The 23,073-nt window shown below is 37.6% G+C and overlaps 1 protein-coding gene across 4 annotated transcripts; it reads left to right on the top strand.

Annotated features, from left to right (window-relative positions):
• The first annotated feature begins 421 nt into the window (after positions 1-421).
• On the top strand, positions 422-18,080 carry fam151a (family with sequence similarity 151 member A). Of its 4 annotated transcripts, none has more exons than XM_032565581.1 (14): positions 422-1,413; positions 1,799-1,934; positions 6,198-6,367; positions 7,825-7,965; positions 8,110-8,259; positions 8,337-8,499; positions 10,494-10,551; positions 11,936-12,025; positions 12,570-12,646; positions 12,798-12,934; positions 13,336-13,506; positions 16,348-16,454; positions 17,259-17,438; positions 17,654-18,080. In XM_032565581.1, the coding sequence occupies exons 2-14, from the start codon at positions 1,870-1,872 to the stop codon at positions 17,957-17,959; spliced, it is 1,815 nt and encodes a 604-aa protein (XP_032421472.1). In that variant the 5' UTR covers positions 422-1,413; positions 1,799-1,869; the 3' UTR covers positions 17,960-18,080. The 4 variants fall into 4 exon arrangements, with proteins under 4 accessions (XP_032421472.1, XP_032421475.1, XP_032421474.1 ...); XM_032565584.1 differs by having other exon boundaries at positions 424-1,413; positions 1,900-1,934; XM_032565583.1 differs by lacking the exon at positions 1,799-1,934 and having other exon boundaries at positions 424-1,413.
• The last annotated feature ends 4,993 nt before the right edge of the window (positions 18,081-23,073 follow it).

Raw genomic sequence — 23,073 nt, 5'->3', positions numbered from 1 at the left:
ACCTACTTTCTGTGTGAGTCTTTCCAGGTTGAAGCTGAATTTAAAGTTTTAAATGAATCACTGGGTTCTGCAACAATTGCATATTTAAGGTCTTTGGAGCGCAGTTTATAAATTGATTGCAATTAGAATAGATTTGTAATTTCTAAATGGAATAGTGGGACACCAACCAGTTTACTGGTTAAGACATTATGGTAAACAATAACAGTTGAGCTTGTTAGAAGTTCAAAAGTCATTTAATTTGTTAGTGAATTATATTCAAGATATGAATAATAAGAAAAATATTTGGCAAATAAACAGAATTGTGAATGAACGGACCAGGTTGGCCAAAATTGTTGACCAAACCTCTTTTCCATCTAGTCCTTATGAAATAATGAAAAGGACATTGTATATTAGATTTTAACTTATTTATTTTAAGAATACCATTCACAACATCTAAAACTATTATTTGAATTTCAACACCAGCAAGTATTTGTTTATGGATGGACTGGCGATGTGTCCAGGGTCCATCAGCAGCTCTCACCACCCCGCTATATGTGTATAATAATTAATGGAATGGATAGATGTGTTCTTAATGTAATGTACATTTGTCTCTAAAATATTAATTTAATTTGTTTTATGACTTTTGTTTGGGATAGTTAGGGTGTAAAGATAGATAAATACATCTCCATGATTCCTTCTTTTAGATTGTTTGTTAATATAATTTTAACATCCGAAAAGAAAGATTTAATAAACGTAATATATAACGTATCTCATTTCCTTAACGTTTAATTTGTAATTAATTTTAAATGTTAAAAGTGTTATTGGGTGTTTTGAAAAGTTTTGAAAGTGTAAGTTTTGAAAGGGGTAGTCAAATAAAATGCGTTATTATTATAATTATGAAAACACGGCGCACCCTTCATTTCCTTATTATTGTTTATTGTAGATTGTTTGTTACTAATGTAATTTTAACATCCGAAAAAAAGATTTAATAAAGATAAAAAAGCGGACATACCACGTGACTGACATACCACGTGACTGACATACCACGTCACTAACATAACGTAACACGTGGTATGTCATTTCCTAATTAGTAATTAATTTTAAATGTTAAAAGTGTTTTTGGGTGTTTTGAAAGGCGTTGTGAAATAAAATGCGTTATTATTATTATAATTATTAAAACACGGCTGGTACAGGAAATGGTGTCACTGGCGCCCCCTTCATTTCCGGAATGTAATAGTCCAATTTCCATATAAGGTATGAGACTGACAGTGGTCCGTCACCGCCCCTTTCCGCAGGCTGCAGCGAAGTGTACTTGCTCTGCTAGGCATATTAGCTGGAGCGGGGAAGTGTGAAACAGTAGGACGCGATGAGAGGAGCAGAGCTGCTGAGATGAGATGAAAACCCGTCTTGTGTGAGATCTAAACTGTAGATCTGGTGAGTGTTTCTGTGTGTAACTTAGCGGTTAGCTCATTGATGTCACTGTTTGTTTCTGTAGCTGCTAGATTACTGACTACTATGTAAATCCAGACGCCCATACTAGCTTTGAATAACCCATATGTGAACAATAGAGTGCCTTAAATAATTATTGAGCACTTGTTTAGATTATTATCATTTTTTTTCCTTTTTTTGCATTTTATGTTAACTAATTTATATAGTGCATATTTATTGGATTTTTCATGGATGTAATTTATATTGAACTTTATATTTATTGAATATGCATATTGACTGAAAATGATTGTTGGAATTGTCTATAGTGGAAAGAGTGCCATTTATTGAATTTGTGTGCACACTGGAATGATTGGATTACATTTATTCATAGGCCTAACTTCCTGAAGGACTGGTGTGGGCATTTCTCCAGCAATATTTCCTGAACCTTTTTTCTTCTTCTTTATGTTCCTGCATCTATATGTAACTCGGCAGCACCTGCACGTTGTATTCAAAGCATTAACAGCCAGGTAATGATTTTTAAAATTCCTTTGTAAAAGGTAAATGGCAAGTCAGTTCAGCGATTTAGTGGATTGGACATCACGTGACTCACTGAGCGCCACATGAACTTTTGCTTTACATAGAATCTGAATATCGGTGGTCGGGGAAATGGCACAATAAAGCAAAGAATCTGAGAAGGGGATGCAAAGTTTTGAGATTAATTGTCAACACTATGATAGCAAGATAACAAGATCTAAAGGGATCACATTTCACAGGTCAGTAAAAAGCATTATTTAAAAAAAATATATATATATATATATATATATATATATATATATATATATATATATATAAAGAAAGTGGAGAGTATGTTGGTTATGCTAGCTTAACTTTTATCACCTTAACATGTACTCTTGCTGCGCAGTTCAGAGTATTTCGGTTCAATTTACACAAAAATAAGGAAGTGCCGATGTTTAAGTTAGCTAATCAACCACCGCTAATGTTCAGGCGATCACTTCCTAATAATCGCAAAATGAAAATTCAAAAACATAAATCTGCAAACACCAAACAGAAGATTCTGTTTGGTGTTTGTATGTCCTTTTTGTGTGTGGCTGTGTGAGTGTAATCTGTGCTCCTCGCTCCCGGGGCTGTTTATTGGTTGCCATGGCAACGAGTCTGCGCGTGACCTTAAGCTGACACGCTGAGAAAAAAATACTACAATCAGCCGTTTTTCTACATTTTTCCCAGGACAAGAAATTGCATCATTTGTTCGTAGAACGTGGCAAAATTCAGAACAGTCATCAAATAGGATGAAATATTTCATAAAGCATAAAGAGCTAAAGTTTGTTCGATTTTAAATCTTTGCTCCTATTAAGTAAAGTTAAATTATGGGCCATTGTAAAGAGAAATTCGCTTTGTTCTCTCTAGTTTCTAGAACTGACAGAAACCAAACTATAGATTTATTAGCTGAGAGAAAATATATTTTACATATCCAAACATCATCATCGCAGCTTTAAGCCACATTTTATAGAATCCAGTAATAACTCTATTCAGGAACTCCAACCAGACCCAAAAAAGGTTTTGCGTCTTTATTATTTGCTATATTAAAGACGCATCGTCTCTCATCTGCTATGTGTGAGTCAGCAGGACTAAAGGTTTTGCCAACCAGCTGACGGACAGCTGTGGAGTCAGAATCACATCATTGAAAAATACAAAGTTTGTACTGACAAGGATTCATTAGGTTTACACAGAAGTTACTTATTCTGTTTTTGAAATGTTTAATAACATTTTTGATTGCTATAGAATCTCATGTTTGATGTTTTTAGCACTTGATAAAATCAAACAATAAAAAACAACTATGTGACAATTCTTCACAAAAAAAATTACTAAATTGTAGGTAAGCATTCAGCAAATGCAGGCTGATTTCATAAATTAGAATATGACTGAAAAGTTCCTTTGTCAGCAAATGAAAGACATTATATAAATTAATTAGATGACTTTCGTTTTAACATGTTTATATTTCGTAGTATGTTTAATACCTGCTAAAAGATTATTTTTGAAAGATACTGTTAATCTGACAAGCCTGATCAGGATGTATATCCTAATTTATTGAATAAGACTGTCTGGCTCACATGTAAGTTTTGGCTTTATTCTTAGCACTAGAAAAAAAAGGCCTTCCAGTAACTGTGGATGCATCATCACACTAGCCTTCCCCCACATTCATCTTCATCCCCACCAACTTGCAACCCAAAGTTACAGCCTTTCATTTATTTATTGAAAAAATGGTCCTGTTTTATTATTCAGGCCAGGTTTGGCGAGCTGAAGGTCCAGGCCTAGAGCGTAAGAAAGATTGCACTTCTGGTGTGTGATGGAAGACTTCTGCTTCCCCTGGCAGGCTGGTAGGAGGCTCCTTGCAGCCAATGAACGATTTTGTCCTCACTCTGATCTGACTTTTGTCAGCCCATCCCTGCAATAAGCACTTTATAATTGGGGTCAATGAACTGAAGGGTGTGGTTCATTAATTATGGAACTGTGGGAAAATTGACTAATTTTGGGTTTTGTTGTTTTTTGTTTTGTTTTTTTTGTTTTTCTCTTTTGTGCATTTTTATATGGTCATTTGGATGTTTCCACTGACGCTGTAAATATGTTCCGTATTTTTTGGACTATAAGCCGCTACTTTTTTCCTACGCTTTGTATCATGCTGCTTATAGCCCAGTGCCGCTTTTCTGTGGCTTTCTCTACAACCACCAGGGGGCTCTTTAGCAGGAAGTGAATCATTGGAAATCAAAGAAAGTGCTGATTTTTCATTTTAGAACAAGCACATGCTAGCAGCAGGCACAACGGAGAAATTTCTTCAAACTCGTATGATGCAGCTTTTCAGTTGAAGGGTATCTCTGGTAGTACAGGAGGGAAATAGAGCCGCTGAACGTAAACTCGGCGTGAACGAATCCATGGTTCGGTATTGGAAACGGAGGACTGCGTCCTTAACAGCAGATTTATTAAGAACACTGCCCTCCACTGCGTCCTTGTGGAAAACCGAGAGCGGCAGAGATACCAGCGGCTTTTAGCTCGGTGCGGCTTATATATGTATGCTTCCAGCTTTTTTTTTTTTTTTGTAAGTGCGGCTTATAGTATGGTGCTCTCTATATTCCAGAAAATACGGTATATAATTTTCCTCACTATAAATACAAGCCACTCGCAACTGCAAACTTCCAGTCTGTCTGATCCTTCATGAGTCATATCTTATCTTCTGAGGAATTGGCCCATTTGATATTTTTATTCATCAACCGTTTACATTGATGTATATTATCTTTACAAATATGCTACAGGAATATAAGCGATTTATTTTTCTTTTTTGTTTTGTGTTATTTTTATTACATAACCGATCAAGTCAGAATTCTGAGATTATAGACAGAATTATTTTTTTGGGTCTAATCGTTCTCTGTGGTTCTCACATTGTAATATGAATTGTCTTCTTCTACCCAAAAATAAAGTAATTAATTAAATTAATGTGACGCAAAGCTGCTTTGTGTAACTGAGCATTCTGTCTTTGTAAAATTAACAAGTGATATTGCTGTACTTGACATTTTTTTAAATAAACTGATTTACAACACAATAAACTGTTTTTGAGTACATTACCTGTCAATTCTATTGTCACTTAAGGGAAGTGTTATGTTCTACTGCCCTCTGCTGGCCTCCTATGGACTTACCGGTAGTAATTCAGACAGGTACAGAAAGACTGCTCCGATCAGTCTTTCTCTCCCAGCAACTCCAGATCATGGTTTGTTTTTGCGTTATTTTCTGCTGGTTCTTACACATTTTCTTCACCCATGCACTGCCGACTCGACTGACAGATTTAAAAGATAAATCCATAAATTATTTACAATGAAATAGATTTTTTTTTAGGTGATTTCCACTCTGCCACTGGCCAGAAGCAAGTCTGTGACATGGAGACCTCAAAAGACTTGCATCCATGATTATAGTGAAAGATGGTATGTGTGGGGAACTGAACACATGTACACCATATTTTTCAGATTTTTTGTTTTGTTAAAAGGTATTTCCTTCCAATTTATAATTCATTACTTTATACATAAATTATTCATAAATTTCACAAAGGTTATTAGTTATGAGGTGTGAAAAGTGAAAATGTTTAAAGTATGTTTGTCCATCAGATCTTTCATCAACCTCTTGGAGAGAGTCGATACATAAATTCAGCCATTTCTTTGAAGAATCATTCTGTTTACAAGTATCATTTTAATTTAAATTAAACTTCTAATATGATGTCTCATAAGTTTTAGAGACATCATATTAGATGTATGATGTCTGGTGACCAGATAAATCCATAAACATGAGGTTCATAACTTAATATTTATTTGCCAACAGGCTGTGAGGTCAAGGAACACACGTGCAGCTGCTTTCTGTCTAGATGTGAGGAGAGCAAAAGTTGCCCATGGACCTTATCTGCTTAATGATTGTGGACTCTGCTATTTAGATAAGATGCATATAAATAGGAGGCATATTCCTAAGCTCTCTCAAACACTACATGTCAGAATCTTATTCATCAAGTTGGCTAAAAGCTGCAAGAAAACAAAGTAGGAGACTTGAGAGGAACCAGAACAAAGAAGACTAGCTGTCAAAGCAGGTTGGTGTTGACATGATGTGCTAACATTATTATTATTTTATGTTACATATGTTATCTAAGAAGGTACAGCTGCAGGAGAATTAAGGGTTTCATTTTTAAGCATGAATTGAAAGCAGACCATTCAGGTATTTCACATTTTGTTTCCCTCCAGGATGAAGCCTGATCATAAGGATGGAGGCCAAAATCAGAAGCGAGAACAAGACTTTTATCTGGGATGCCTAACCAAGAAATGGTTGATAATGTTATCAACTGCTGTTGGACTTCTTATCCTGGTCATCATTATTGTCCCTGTTGTGATTCTCACCAGACCAGGAACCAAAGGTACAAACTTTGTTGTTGTGGTTCACTTTTTGTTCTTATAAATTAAAATCCAGCTATGTCCTGAGATGATGCTAAATTTCACATACAAAATATATGAACTCAGTGCGGTTCTGGTTATCACTAAATTTAATGAGTTTTCTTGATAAAAGTAGGAATCCACATAAGGTGTTCCAAAGGGAACACCTAGAGCAGGAAGTAAGATCAAGTTAAAGGTAAAGCACAACCACTTCTAGAACAGATGGTTCTAACAGTTCCATCTCCTGCTACTGGATTAGTTATTTAGTTATCGAGTTAATGTAACACTGTCAGAACTTATCCACTGTTGTAAAGTGATAAAACTGGAGGTAAAACCAATTATTGCTCAGGTTTTTCTTGAACCTATAAATAGAAAAGAATAATCATTTCTGTCATCGGAGACGCACTTTGAGGTCACATCTTTAGTTTTGATCCTTTATGATTAAATAGGAAGCCTTGTATTTTCATAGTTTTTACAAACATGGACAAACAAGTTGGTAGCCTTCTGTTATACTAATAATCCAACAATGGTTATTGAAATAACTTCAAGCCAAGAAGTCAGTGTGCTGTTTGGTGACATGGTGCATAATACACTGAGCATGGAGCACAGGAAGTGAAGGAGAGCGTTGTCCCAGGAGATTAACATGTGAATGATAGAGCAGCATGTTTAAAGGTAAAGTCTATAAGATCATCTCCAAGCAGCTTGGTGCCCCTGTGACAACAGCTGCACTGATTATTCAGAAGTTTAAGGTCCACAGGACTGCAGTCAACCTTCCTGGCCACGGCTGCACTGATGACAAATGGAAGAGAAGGATTATATGACTGGTAACCAAAGAGCCCAGAACAACCTACACAGAAATTGAAGGTGAACTCCAAGGTCAAGGTACATCAGTGGCAGATCACACCATCTGTCATCAGTTGAGCCAAAGTGGGCCTCATGGAAGATGACCAAGAAAGAAATCCGAAAGTGGCAGTATTATGTGTTTCCCAGGCACATGGATTCAAACCAGATCCTATGTATTTGTGTGTTTCTGGTGCACCAAGAAATATAATTTTTGCTTTAAAAAAGAAGGTCTGATGGGACAGTGGAGAAACTTATTGTTCTAAAAGGAGTTGGCCTACCAGTGTAGCTATTCAAGCCTGCGATGGCAGTTCAATGTAAGTTGCAGAACTCTGACCTTTGAGGACTGCAGTTTGAGAACTGATTTCTATAGAAAAGGCATGGCCACAAAATACACTAGTATTTATCACAAGTATGCACACCTGTTGAAGTTTTTGTTGCACTACAACCATCACTATTTATTAGTCTGATCTGCTAAGATGGTTGGTGCGGTCATTTGGCTTTTTAATCATTCATTTTAAGTCACTGAAATCAAATCTGTCATTTGGTAGACTCATTTGACAGATCTCATGGCTTGTATTTGACTCTTTGTTTTACCCAGCTCCTGTTCCGCTGTTTCCTACTGATGGAGACATGCTGGACTTCCTGGTTCAGTCAGGTGAAATCAGTGAACAAGATGGTCTCTTGGCAACCTGGTTCCACCGAGCCAACAGCAAGGAGCAAATGAACATGGCTCTTGCATGTAAGAGCACATAGATGCAGTCATATTAGTATTTTGTCCTTGGTTTACATTCTGAACAATTGTAACAACATGCTCATCACAAAGTATGATTCTTAGAAAACACAGCTGGTTTTTTTGTTTTGTTTTTTTTCCCCCTCCTTCAAGCTGATGTTATGATCCTAGAGGCAGACGTTACTCTGGAGGGTTATGGAACTCCTGATCAGAATCCAGTACCGATCATGGCTCACCCTCCTGATGTTTATAGTGACAACACCCTGGACCAGTGGTTGGATGCTGTGTTGGACTCTAGAAAAGGTGCAGATTACACCCAAAGAAACAGTATTTGTGTGGCAGATATGATTGAAGTTTTATCGGTTTATATCAACTTTCAGGCATAAAACTTGACTTCAAGGCTCTGGACTCTGTGGGTTTCTCTCTGGACCTGCTCAAGCAAAAGAACAGCAGCAGAGGAATAAACAGGCCTGTGTGGCTCAATGCAGACATCCTTCGAGGTCCCAATGTACCAAACTTTGTGTCTCCAGTCAATGGAACCAGGTCAGAATTCTTAGAGCTTAAAAGTGAAATTATTTTATTTATTATTTATTTTAAGTTTATTTGGTAGGGATAGGCACACATCCATATAGACAAAGTGAACAAACTGCAGTCCCATGTTTGCGTCATAGTGCAATAGCAGCAGCTAATTAGCAGCACTTGTCCCTAGATGGGCTTTTAAAAAGTACCTCTAAAAAATTGAAGTGATAATCATTTAAAATAGCACAGCATAATGTTGACAACGTCTACAAACAAATGTGAAACATAAAACATCAAAAATGGATTCAGTTCTGTTTTTGACATAACCAGAGTTTTGTTTGTTTTTTGAACGTACTAAAACTGGATACAGACTTTAAATCAACAGGAAGTGAATTCCAAACTGCAGATCCTCTCATGGACAGAGCACTTTGAGCAAAAGTGGTTCTTCGAAAGGGAACCTTACAGTTTCCATCTGTAGCCGCTCTAGTAGATCTGCTGTTGCCCTGCAGTCTCTGTATGCAATCGCTTAATAGTGTTTTGTATATCCACTCAAACACTTAAAAATCAATTTTAAAAGATTATAATTTATAAATTCAGGAAAGTCCAAAATGCCAAATTTAGCCAAAATGTGGCAATGATGGAATCTGATTGGTTTTTGATATAAAACCTTCAAAGCCCGATTGTAGAGACTTGCTAATGGTTTGAGTATATTTGAGTAGTCTGAGACCAGACAGTAGCTCCATAGGAAACATGTGAGAGGATCATTGAGTTCAAGAACATCTCTGCACAGTGACGTGTTAAACAATTTCTAATAATTTTAGAACAGTTTATATTTGATCTAACAGTTTTGCTGATTTTATCAACATGGCTCCTAACATTTAACTGAGCATCCAGAATTATTCTTAAATTTTTCTTGTGATACTTGCTCAATAGGGGCCCCATTGATCTGAATATTCAAGGACAGTAATGATGTTGTCTTGATTGAAAAGCAAAAGCACTTTGTTTTCTTTGTATTGAGAGTTAAACAGGAATCATTTAGCCATGATGATAATCTCTGCAGGCTGTTCTGAAGTTTTTCACTGACTACAATACTGCTTTTGTCCAATGTGTAAACAATGGTGTCATCAGCAAACATTTGCAGGTTAACTTCAAGACAAATTTCAGGAAGACTGTTAACATACAAACTAAAAAGGACCGGACCTAAGATAGTTCCTTGTGGAATCCCTGTTGCTATTTTACTGAAGACAGATTTACTATTATTAATGACAAAACATTGTTCACGATTTTTCCAAAATGATTGAAACCAAGACAATGACCATTCTGAGAAATTAAATGATGAAAGCCTTGAGATCAGTAAATTGTGATTCACCGTTTCAAAAGCCTTTTTCAAGTCAAAGAAAACTGCACCAGTGATTTGTCCTGTCAAGTGATTATTTAACCTTTTCAAGCAGCAGACTTATAGCAGTCTCTGTAGAATGATTATGTCTGAAGCCAAACTGAAGAGGATGCAGAAGATTGTTACTTTCTAAATAAAATAGTAGTTGTTCTAGAATAACTTTCTCCAGCACTTTTGACATGACCGGAATGAGACTTATTGGCCTGTAGTTACTGATTTCATGGAGACTTCCTGATTTAAAAATCGGTTTCACCAAAGCTTTTTTCCATGCATCGGGATATTGCCCTGTTCTGATGGAAATATTAACTATGTGAGTTAAAGATTCTACTAAAATATTGCTGCATTTTTTAAAAACATAGCATCTGATTATACATATCCTTTGTGTAAGAATTGCTTAAGCTATTGCTAGCTTTTTGAACGTCAGAGTAATAAATTTCCTTCATCTCAAACAAATCAGAACACTGTTTGGTTTTGTACTGTGTCTATCCGTTGGAGTTGGTAGGAACTTTGATGCCAAGTCTTTAACTGAAGAGAGGAAAGAATCATTAAACATTACTAGCTGAGCAGGATCAGTTATGAAGCACAGCTGTTAGTGAATTGCTGTTTTTCATCACTTTCCCAGATTTCTTCAGTTGATTCAGAAGACATTTCCAGATGTGACTTTGTCTCCTGGATGGATGGTGTGTATGTTCATGACCTAACAGGAACATCAGTTTGGTGTTCTTGTTTCATGTTTTTAGCCATTATAACTCCAGTGAGTGTTGCAATGACTTCTACAGTTCTGCAGTCAATGTCTTGGTTCCTATCTGGTCCCTAGGATATTTTTCTTTAAATGAAGACAGGTAATCACTGTTCATAAATGTATCCAGTTTGTGTGTGGATCTACTTTTGTTGGTGGTGGCAGAGAAGCCCACTCTCACCACAGAGTTATGATTCAATAACTTGTAGAACAGAAGTCTCAAACTCCCAACCTAACACAAACTTGATAGTCTACATTTTGCCTCTTGAGATGCAGAAATGAAGACTCTTGTCAAGGACCTCTTGTCTTCTGGGTCATGCAAAGGTCACGGGATACAGGCTGTCTATGTTTTCACAAATTGAGCTCATGATAAACTAATGGCAGAAAATAAGCATCTTAAAACATTTATGTAAATTGAATCTTCTAAGCAATATTGTCAAGACCAAGAAATGTAACAAGACTCAATCTGCCATGAGAGACCTCAGTGGCATGTGGATATTGTGCTGTTGATGATTCAGTGGAATTATTTTACTGTTGGCTATGATTTTATCAGTTTCCAGAGTTCAATGTTTAATCAATAAATAGATGAGAGAGAGGCCCTGTGTTTACACAAGCCCAATCATCAGCCTCTCCACCATGCTTAACAGATAGTATGAGGTGCTGATATGGTGTTTTAGTTTTTTGCCAAACTTATCAATATGTAAACTATTGTTAACGGGGCCCGCGGATGGATTGGAGGTGCAGGATAATAACCACTCCAGGAGGGAATAATGTTAATCCTTCTTTAATGATGATAACCAAACAGGAGTACAGCTGGGTGGTTTAGGTGCTCTAACGCCGATGCAGACGAACTTTATACGTCCACACCAGAGTCAGCGAACCTCCAACAGAAAAACAGTCCCACCACCAAAACATTCCCCTGGAACACACACCCACTGCATGCAGAGTTCCGTTAACGAGATAAATGCACAGTAACGCACCTAAACTCAGATCGACCTAGCAAGCATGGAAAATAGTGCTGGCATAAGCAGAAACATACAAGTACTACAATATTTAAGGACAGATGTCTCTGCTTTAGATTCATCTTCACTAAAGGACATTGTTCTGGAATATTTGTGTTATATTTTTAGTAGACTGTATTTCCATAAAATGTCACTAATTGGAAAGCAAAGCTGATGCAAAACTGTTGTCAGGGTTTTTAATAAATAAACATGTTCCTCACTATCCTGAGGTTTAGCCTTGGATCCTTTGTCTGTGTAATAGATCATTTTTATAAAGAATGATTGTGTCCTCATTTACAGTTAACATCACTATGTTTCTGACAGGTTCTCTATATTCCTCAAATTGCTATTGGAACTTATTCCAAAGAAATGGTGGAAAACATGTATCATCTGATCAAAGATGTCCCTCAGAAGGTGAGAGGAAAGAAACATTTGTGGGTAAAACTGGGTGTAAAGTTCTCTGTCACAGGTCAGCACAGCTGAAAAGCGGATGCATGTTAGTTTAATTTGCTGCTTTAAACTATTCATAATTCCTTCAAAAGCAGAAGGAATGAAATCTGACTTTATCTTATGCAGCATAGTGTGTATTGTGTAGAACAGGTTAGGTCAATAGCTGGAGAGAGGCACCAGCACCTCTCCTGACCTCACTACACACAAGGGTGTTAGAAAATGGATGGATGGATGGATGTTGGGTCAGTATAACAATGGCAGCCATCTCTGGTTGTTAATCTGGTCTGCCCCATCAAAGAGTAACATATTGTGAATTTCTCCCCTGAAATGGCATTCACCGTTTATGCTATTCTAATGTATTTAAATAAACATTTATTTTTCAAATTTCATAAAAAATATATAGCACAGTTTAATTTTTTAGCAGTTACTGAAGGCTGCAGCTTAGTGGACTGCGCAGCAGTGTAACAGTAACTTTCTGGTCATATAGTTGAACACTGAATCTCTGCAGGTGACGTTCCCAGTCCATGCTCTGCTGGTCCACAGAGGATGGCAGCACATCAGCTGGCTCCTCAACCAGTCACCAAGGTACCAAACAGCATCAACCTTACAAGGATCACAACATATCAGTCACACAGACATGTGTGGACAGACCTGAAGCTTGAAGCAGCAAATAAATTCAGCAGATCTTAAAGTTGGTCATTCTGGTAACAAGTTTAAGCTGTACATGTTTTTCTAGGTTCAGCTTGACTCTGTGGCAGGGTTCAGATCATCCAACCGTCAGGGACCTGTTGTTTGTCCGGGACAACACCCAACCTGCACAAGTCTACTACGACATCTATGAACCTACGCTGACAGCGTTTAAAGAGGCCGCAAGTAAAGAATAATGCTCAATGTTCAGGCAGTACTTGTAATGTAGATGGAATAATCCGATAACGGAAAACTTCACAAATTAATTTTACATGTGGAAAATAATTGTTTTTGTTTGAGCATTGTTTTCAGAGATTGTGAGAGTGTGACAACAAAAAAAGGAGTAAATGATGAAGCATAACTTAGACTTGGGATTCTTAAAAACCTTCTTTTAAAACATAAATATGCCAAGAAATTATGACTTGGTTTGGAAACACTAATGTTACCTGCTGCACTGACATATTGTTTTGTACATTGTGATACCATTCAGAAATTGTAGTTGTTTACATCATATACCAGCTAGATATGAAAAAAGGATTTAGGAAAACTGATGTCTTCATGTTAGTGTTTTTGGAATGTGTCTCCAGGAAACCGCAGTGGTGTTCGGAGGTTTTATCCTGGAGGAAACCTGATGGACTTTCTTTATCCAGTTCACAACTGGAGCAGCAGCTTCCTTACTGATGTCACCCAGCGCAGCAGTCTGGGAGTGCGCTGGTTTTCAGTCGCTGATGAGGCCTTCCTGCTGGCGCGGCTCTCAGGTGAAGGCCCTGCTGAAATAACACTTCCAATAATTTGTTGGAATGCTACGACTTTTTTTTTTCCAGGCAGCACTGTGTCACAATCTTCCTCTTGCATCTCTGACATCCTCTAACGCCAGTGGCGTATCTAGGCCTGTTTAAAAAAAAACAACTGTATCTCAGCACCCCTCAATCAGGTCGCCACCCATCCCGTAAAATACGGAGTCGTCCCATATTTGGCCGTTAAATGTGCGTCCCGTATTGAACCGATACATAACTGTCCGATAGAAACGCCTATCATACACACATCAACACTAAGTTAAACAATAATGACCAAAATAAAACACAGGAAATATTAAGGTCAGCTAAATTGTAGTGGTGGGAGCTAAAGGACCCCAGGACGCTACGGACCGACGCTGAACGTCACAGTTGCCTAGAGACGGACACTGCGCAGCCGCGGTGAGCTGCTATCAACCCGCGTCTTTTTCAAACGTCCTCGACCCGATTCACTGTCCTTAGAAGCAAAAACGCTTTTAAAAATACAGACGTGAGTGAAAAGACGCGCATTATAAGCTGAACGATTTCAGAGAGGATGGAAACTGTGGACATAGAAAGACAAAAAAAGTGTCCTTGGTGGCGCCGTGTGCTGCTGTACGACAGACAGAATGGATCAGGAGAGGAACCGCAGACCCGTCAGTCTCTTCATCCTCAATCATCTGATGAGGCTGACATTGATTCAGTTTCTTATTGTGATTTTAGCTGACTATTGTGGTTTGATTCTTTGCTTAGGATGTTGAGTTTGGATGATATTTAGTAAATAATAGCAATAGCCAAAATAAGTGGCCATTTAAAGAACAAATCATACTAATAGATTAATAGTAAATACATAAATATTTCCTACATTACATTACTTTCAGTGTGTTTTATTCAAAAATGTTGATATATTTTATGAGTAATTTGTCCAGTGCTCATTTAATGTATTATTTTATTAATGAGGTTTACCAGTTTGGATAATCTGACAATGAAGAAAAAACATGCTAAGCAAAAATACACCAGACCTGCAGGCCAGGGCCGGTTCTAGACGGGGGCTAAGAGGGGCTCTAAAGAAATTATACAAAATAAATGGTTTTTTTAATATATTCAGTGGTAGATATTTTTTCTTCACAATTTTCTTTTTAATGTATTATTAAAAAAACATTAAAATTATTTTTAATAAAAATTAATTTAATGAATTAAAAATTATGGTACTGCTTTTTTAACTGCTGTATGGACATAGGATCAGACTTTCCATCTACTAAATCAGAGATCTGCAACCTGAATCTCTGGAGACACAAGTTGCTCTTTGTTCACATTATTAAATGATAAAATTTCTGTGTTTTTGTTTAATTCTTTTTTTTAAGTGTCTCCATAAAAACAATGTCCCCTGTGGTAAATTTGGTCTAGAACCAGCCTCTAAAGAAAACAGTAAATACCATTATATATATCTATATATATATATATAGATATATATAACCAGCTATAAGGAGCCCGACTTGTATCATCAGCACCTTTATGCAGATGACAATTTGAATTGCAAAATATTATGCTTAGTGATTTTTTTACAATGGGCAATGCAGTACTTAATTAATTTAGAATTATTTTTATATTTATGAATGAAATTGTGTACAGCATTGGCTTTATTTATTTGAAGAGTATTTTGTAGTTCAGTACAAAATGTTGTATGTGTGCAAAATATTTGGATAAATAATGGGTTAGCCTGATCCTGGTTCTTAGCCTTGTTAATTACTCTTGTTGGTCTTTTTTGAAGTTTGATTAGTGACTGTTTTGTTGTTTTGTAATTAATTTCTCAAATCTTTCTGGAGTCACTTAAATAAGGTCAAACTAAAGAACAGTACAGAATGTTAGGCTGTTTCTGTGTCTGTGAACAGAAAGGTGTTTGGTACTGAAACTATGATAGAACCACTTCATGATCTGTGAACTGAAATAGTAAAACCCGACTGGGAAAAATTTAAAGTTTCTCTGATTTTACTCTTTGTAAGTTTATGCTTGAGTAAAATGAACATTGTTCTGTGAATTACTGACAACATGTCTCTTAATTTTGTTTGTGCATGTATGTAAATAAGCAGTTAGATTTAGAAAAAAGCATCAACAAATATCTTCTCATGGGTCTTAGCCCTGCTGGGGGCTAAGCACCCCTAAAAGTCAGTTCCTAGAATCGCCCCTGTCTAACTCTACACTTTTATCAGACCCTGAAAAAAATCTATGCTACAGCGGAATAAGATCCCAGAAGAATTTTGTATCTGGCTTTACCCAGTGCAGTATGGAAAACTTTTTTCTTTTAAGTTTTTATTACCTTTCTACATTTTTCACTTGACTCATATCCTCCGGGGACAAACTGTCCATTATTGTTCCAGTATTTTAGCTGTTGTAAACCTTGTCCTTAATTGATTTCTGGTTCAGCTCACATGTAAACCCAAGCCTTGGGCTGGAGGCATTTCTGGCTCCATCCTGGTTCAGATATGTTTGTCTGACTCATGCTGTGAGATCAGGAAGGACGCCTTGTCCAGAGTCACTGCTGAAATACTGCTGACCCTGGCATGGACTTACTTGACCTTAACGTAAAACTTCAGTGACTATATAACCACTATGAATGCTTTTCATAATTCCAATATGTAGAAAATTACACAACTCTTACAAATTTCTCCTTATCCAGTGGCAAAAACGCCCTGCTCACTCAAAGCTGGACTGAAATTTGTTCACAATCTGCACATCACAGCAAAGTCCAGTCAGAAATGCTGACCGAGATCTAAAGAAGCTGATGCACTGAACACTGAATCTCATTTCTCATCTGCGTGTCTCTAGATGAGGATGGTGGGATGCTGGTTCTTCATGTAGTTTCTGACAGAAATCAGCCTGGAGTTCCTGTGCTGGGAGGTTCTGGGACCAGCTCTGAGCCCTTCACACTTCAGGTAAATAAGTGGAGATGAGCTAACCTTTTTATTCCGCATCACTTTACACAATCACTGCAGTAGACCTGGCTGAGAGCACTCCTCAGCCAGGGAGTTCCTTTGGGTTTGTCTTGTCCCTGGAAACTCTCACATCTTAGCTCAGTTTACTGAGCTGCTGTAGTGTCCCTAAAACATGCCACCTTAAACATTCAATGATTAATCTTTTATGTTAAGCAACTTACTTCAGAAATATGATTACAGTATTTAATAAAATCCCACCTTACTCCTGCTGATCTTTTATTAGCTTGAAGTGCTAGGCTAACATTAGCTTCATTATTTAGTTTTGATATGACTTATTTGTAACTGGGCTCGTAACATATTTCAGTTTTGCTCCAGTTAATCATCACACGGGTAGAATTCACTGAAAAAGTTGTTCTTTCACATGTTGGATTTTAAGGCCAGAGTTAGCTTTTTTTTTGCCAAGACTTTTTTTCCCCCCCTAAATCATCTTTTTACAATAAAAAGGTGATGATATCTTTTGTCAAAATCACCTTTGGCCATTATTTTAAGAAGTTGATGATATAAGTGGAACAGAGTTCTGAGCTATTCTTTTCTACTACATTTCTTATGTCTCTCACATTAAAATCCAATTTAGGCATAAAAGGTTTTACATGTGCATACCAATACTTCAGTTGTCAGCTTTGATTTTGTAAACCAACTACTGTATTTTGTACCTTTCAACACTTAACATAAAGTTTAGGGAGCAATGAAATGATGCAATGTACACAAGAGGACCTTTTCTGTGTGTGCATTTTGTGTTTGAAGCGTGTCTTTGAGCTGCTTGGGCAGAGGACTGATGCACCCTGGGGAGTTTATCTTCGGGTTCATGGTCATCAGCTTCTGGAAGCTTCCCTCAAACTGCTGCAGGCCGCTTACTCTGCAGAGGAACTCTACAGACCCATCTGGATCAGCATGGAGAGTTCCCAAAGCAGCTACAGCACAAATGTGTGTATCATTATTTAGGTCATTACGTAAAATATGACTTCTTGAAATATTTGAACAAGTCATAAAAATGCTAACAAATAACTTTTAAAAGGTCATTTGAAACAAACTGATTATCAGGTTAACAGTCAAGTGCATGCAACTGTTTCCTACTGGTCTTCAGTTCATGCTTACTGAGCTGAAATAAGCATGAACTGTGTGTCGTCTGTGTATTTCAGGATTTTGTGTCCACAGTGGAGGAGTTGTTTCCGTATGTCACTGTGGTCTTGGCTGAGCAGAACTGGCCTCCTCTGATCCCAGCTTCACTGACAGGCCTGTCCCAAAGGCTGGCTGTTCACCTCACCGCAGCATCACTGCTCAAAGAACCACAGGAACTTCCCTCCCTGAAGGAGAGGAACCAGTGTGACTTTGTAGTGGAGGTGGACATGGAGGACACTGCAGAAACATTTAGAATTATGAAGAAGCTCATGGCCCAACAGGGAGGAAAATCAAAAGCAAATCTCTACATGATGACTAGCAAATAAAAGAAACTATCTGACACAAACACAACCATATGAGGTTGGACCTTCTCATCTAGCATGATGGAGATTATCTTTAGTGTCAGCGAGGAGTTGTTTGCTTTATTTCTTTTCTCTAACCATTAACCAATAATAAAATCAATAACTTTATTATTATTGATTTTAATAGTTAAATGGAATAAAGCCTGGTTAGTTCTCAAAGTATGTTTTCTGTTTGCATTATGTATCATGAAGGAAAACGATGCTAATGTTAAAATGAAGGTCCTCATACTGTTAAACTTTCTATTTACAGTCACAAACTTTAAATTATGCCATTTTGAGTTGGTCAAATAAAATCATTGAAAGACTTTAAAGAAAATAAAGCTTTGAATAAATAGTGTTCATGTGTGTTTGATCTTCAGTGAGAAGAAAGCCACAAGAGGATGTGTACGTCTCAAAAAAACCCTGAATTATTTCTTATACATGCAAAATGTATAAGAAAAAAACAAACTGCACGTCATCCTAAATACAGCAGTGCCTTGGATTGTGGTGGCAGCTCAATGCTTTTTGTCTGCCGACATGTGGAAGCTAATTAGTTGATGGAAAAACAGTCAAAGCCAAATATAAGGTGGAGGTTCACCTTCCTGCAATGTGATATTTCTCATTTCCAGTCCTCCGGTCCACTGCAATGCATGGTTTAAGTGTTTACCTTCTGCCATACACCTAACTTTAATATGTGTGTGACTCTGACTGCTGCAATACTTGGTGGCTGCAAAGGTCATGCAGTCATCAGAATCAGCTGTGCTGGAACAGACGCATCCGCTAAAGCGACGGATGCCAAAGCCGCTTCTCTTGGCCCACTGAGATTAATTTTTGCTGCAAAAAACAATCAGATGAGATGCTGGAAAAAGACTATTGTGTTCAGGTTGTGTTAAAATAAGTTAGCCTATCAGTGAAGCTATACAAGCCTAAAATAGTATCTCAATGCTAAACATGTAGCAGCAGCACTGAGGTCCCTAACAATAATGTCAGTGTCCACACTTCACATTTCTAAAGAAGTTCCATGAATGATCAGGAGTTCCTGAAACACTGGAAAGACGAATGGATAGAATAACACAATCTGATTCTTGAAGAACAGATTAAAACTAGAAAATTCCTGAAGAAATGTAACCATGGCCTGCCAAATTGTGCCTGTTGGTTTGGACTCAGCGTTCAGATGCTAAAAATTAGCATCAATGCTAAGCTTAGCTAAATTGTACACAATAGCCTGTGGAGAGTGATAGAGTTCAAATAATAACCTATATAATCATATAACTAATCATTATATTTAAGGACTGTTAGATTCTATGTCTGTTTCTGGAATGTGTGCCTTGTGAGAAATGTCTGCAGGAAGCGATAAGCGTGTCAAACTGAGAACTGACCTGGCAGGAAAAACACCCAAAGGCTAAAGGGTCAAAGCTTGTGACTCGCTGAGATAATATCCACAGAGAGACACAGGAAACAATGCCATGTCAATAGTCATGTGCAGACTTAAAGAAAATAGCTTGTATTTAAATGCTGTGTAATCAATTAAGGTCATGTTGCAGCTGTTTGCTTTCCACCCCCTTTTAGAGCTGCAACGTTCATGTGATTAGGGCAGGGGTCTCAAACTCCAGTCCTCGAGGGTCACTGTCCTGCAGGTTTTAGATGTGGCACAGGTATAAAACACTGGAATGAAATGGCTTCATTACCTCCTCCTTGTGTAGATCAGTTCTCCAGAGCCTTAATGACCTAATTATTCTGTTCAGGTGGTGCAGCAGAGGCACATCTAAAAGTTGCAGGACTGCGGCCCTCGAGGACTGGAGTTTGAGACCCCTGGATTAGGGCATACCCTGTTTTCAATAAAAAGAGAGGGCTCTGCAGAACATTCTTCAGAATGGGTAGAGATTGTAACTGGGTACGTCTGTCTGTTCTTCTCGTGAGTATAAGAAATCTAACTCTCTTGTCTTTCCTCTTTATGCTATTATTGATGGTTTAGGTTGTTTTGAACCTGACAGAGAGTCACAAGCATGTTGACCAGGGGTCTCAAACTCCAGTACTTGAGGGCAGCTTTCCTGCAACTTTTAGATGAGCCTCTGCTGCACCACCTGAACAGAATAATTAGGTCATTAAGGCTCTGGAGAACTGAGCTACACAAGGAGGAGGTAATGAAGCCATTTCATTCCAGTGTTTTGTAGCTGTGGCACATCTAAAACCTGCAGGACAGTGACCCTGGAGGCCTGGAGTTTGAGACCCCTGATGTTGACTAACATGGACTTGAACCATTCAGTATGTTAAAATTAGTATATGTGGGGCATCATTAGAATGTTGTCTTACATTGACTTGCTACATTCAGTGTCCTAAACATGGCTAAGAAAAATAGCTAAAAGCTTATTTTAGGGAAAAGACTAATGCTAATGCACTAACCTGAAACAAAAAGATTATACAGGCTAATATTACTGCATCGCCTATGGCGGTGCGCTAACCTCAGAGGAATATTGAGGCTTTTATTTTGAAATTTTCAGTAAGCTTCATTTTAAATGGCCACACTAATCCAATGTGTAACAGATGTTGGGTGAAACTAGTTATATAGAAAAACCAGCCCAAAAGATCAATTAACTGATGTAAAAAATGTATTTTATTTATTTTTATTTTAAAGGGCTGCACAAATGTTATGAGTAACAGTGTTTGAGTTAAATCAGTTATATACAGCCCATAACAACAAGTAGTTCTAAAGGCCAGCTCAGTCCTCCTCTGTTTTAACCCGCCATAGTTAGAACTACAGTGATGCGTATTTGTAGTCCTAAGCAGCTCTCTCTGCTCTGTGTTCCGTTGCTATGGTAATTAATCCTCTGCCAGCTGTGAGTGAGACACACGGGGAGACAGAAATCTCTGTTTGGGCCTGCCAGTTTGACTAAAAAAAGCAGTCCGAACAACTCCTTCCCGTTTGGGAAGCGTGATACGTATTGGAAAACCGTTTGAAGCTTATGAGAGGGCTATTTGTCGTCTCCGATAGTAGACGACACTAGCTCCCTCTGATAGAGTAATAGCAGTGAGGAAAGATGGTGTGCGCTGAGCTCTGAAATTTTTGAGAAATGTTTGAAAATGAATGGCTGAGAGCGCGAGTTTACCCTGTTGCATCATATCGCTCTGAAGCACCTTGACAGTAAACCGTAAGCCCTAGAGAAATTTTGAAAACATTTTACCGGCGCAGGCATGCGTTGTGATGTCATGACCGACTTTGATACCAATAGGGCAATATTTGTGGGCGTGAGGATGAGTTAAAAAATGTTTTGGGGTCAAAAGGACTAATCTCTCAGCCAGATCTAGAGAAACTCATCCATGCGTTCATCTTCAGTCGTATTGATTACTGCAACAGTGTCTTCACAGGTCTGTCCAACAAATCAATCAAACAGCTGCAGCTGATCCAGAATGCTGCTGCTGGCGTTCTCACTAAAACCAGGAAGATAGAGCACATAACACCAGTTTTAAAGTCCCTCCACTGGCTCCCTGTAGCTCAAAGAACAGACTTTAAAATACTGTTGTTAGTTTATAAATCACTGAACGGCTTAGCACCACAATACATTAAAGATCTGCTGTTGTTGTATCAACCTTCCAGACCTCTCAGGTTCTGGTTCTGGTTCTGGTCTGCATCCCCAGAACCAGAACCAAACGAGGAGAAGCAGCTTTCAGCATCTATGCACCACAAATTTGGAACAAACTTCCAGAAAACTGTAAAACAGCTGAAACACTGACTTCTTTTAAATCTCGATTAAAAACCCACCTGTTTAGGATTGTATTTGAAATGTAATCAATTACAAATGTATTGATGGAACTTGACTTAATGCTGTGTTTTGATTATTGATTCTATGTTGCATTGTGTTTCTGTGTTTGTAATGATGTAAAGCACTTTGAAATGCCTTGCTGCTGAAATGTGCTATACAAATAAAATTTGATTGATTGATTGATTGAAAATGGCACTCTGTCTCTCACTCTAGCGGAGCGTCAGTTACGCTCTAATTTTACAAAAAATCAAAAACTTTGGGTCGCTTAGAGAAGAGTTGTGGACAAACCGTAATTGGTATCGATGTGCTGTCTTCACCTCTGAACAGAGCAAAGTGAAATTTGAATGGCATTTCTACGTGAATTAATGACGACACAGAAAATCCTCAAAAATAGGGTATTTTTAGGATTTTTTCCCCCCTCGCTCCGTTGACTTACATGGGATTTTGGGGCGTCGTTTTTCTCAAGTTATGTCGCCATGGTAACTCCGAATCCCAATAAAAGAAATAGCTCCCTTCTCGAGATCGAGCTGCACGTTTTGATACCATTTTTTTGGGGGGGACTGAAGGGCACGCAGCGGCACGAGCCGCATTAACGGTGATGGAAGAAAAACAAAGACATAAAGAGACATTATATTAGGTGCTGTGCTCCCTATGCATTGCTATGGCAGGCCCCAACAATATCTTTGTCCAGCTCGTACGTCCATGTGTGCATATGTTTTAATTTGTGTAACCAGGTTGTCATGTTTTACAGATTTCTGCTCAAATCCCTCTTGAAAATGAGATGTAGATCCTGATGGGATCTTACCTGGTTAAATAAAGGAAATAAATGAAAAAAATATTTCAATAATTTAACAGCAAAAAGATTTTTGAATGGAATATGCTTATTTTGTTCATTTGTACTTTTGGATTAAAAAGTCATGACACACCAAGCAACTAACTTGATTAAAAGGTGATTGGATCACAACACAAATAATTTTTTATTTATCTTATTCTTTTGAAAAGTGTCGTTACGACTCTCTGATCGAGACTATTTCGATTTTTGATCAAATTGAGACCGCTTAGAAAAATATACTTTTAATAAAATCAATTTTTTTCATTAATTCATTTGATGAAGTTTGTTTACTAATTGCTACTAGTAAGAAACATTATTTTGTGTTGCAGTGTATCATGCATAATAACAAACACTACCACAGGTAAAACTAAAACTAAGACACATAAACTTCTACGTTACCTGAATTTCTCCGTTGCAGAATAATAAAAGTTGCTTCTAGTCTATTCTAAGTTCTTGTTCTTTTTAATGATACACCAGTGTTAAAAATTTACACAGAGAACACAAAG

This window comes from Xiphophorus hellerii, chromosome 6 (genome assembly GCF_003331165.1).
Source record: "Xiphophorus hellerii strain 12219 chromosome 6, Xiphophorus_hellerii-4.1, whole genome shotgun sequence".
Lineage (NCBI taxonomy): Eukaryota > Metazoa > Chordata > Actinopteri > Cyprinodontiformes > Poeciliidae > Xiphophorus > Xiphophorus hellerii.
Note: the sequence above shows the minus strand (reverse complement) of the source record. Positions and strands in the feature narration are given on the sequence as shown.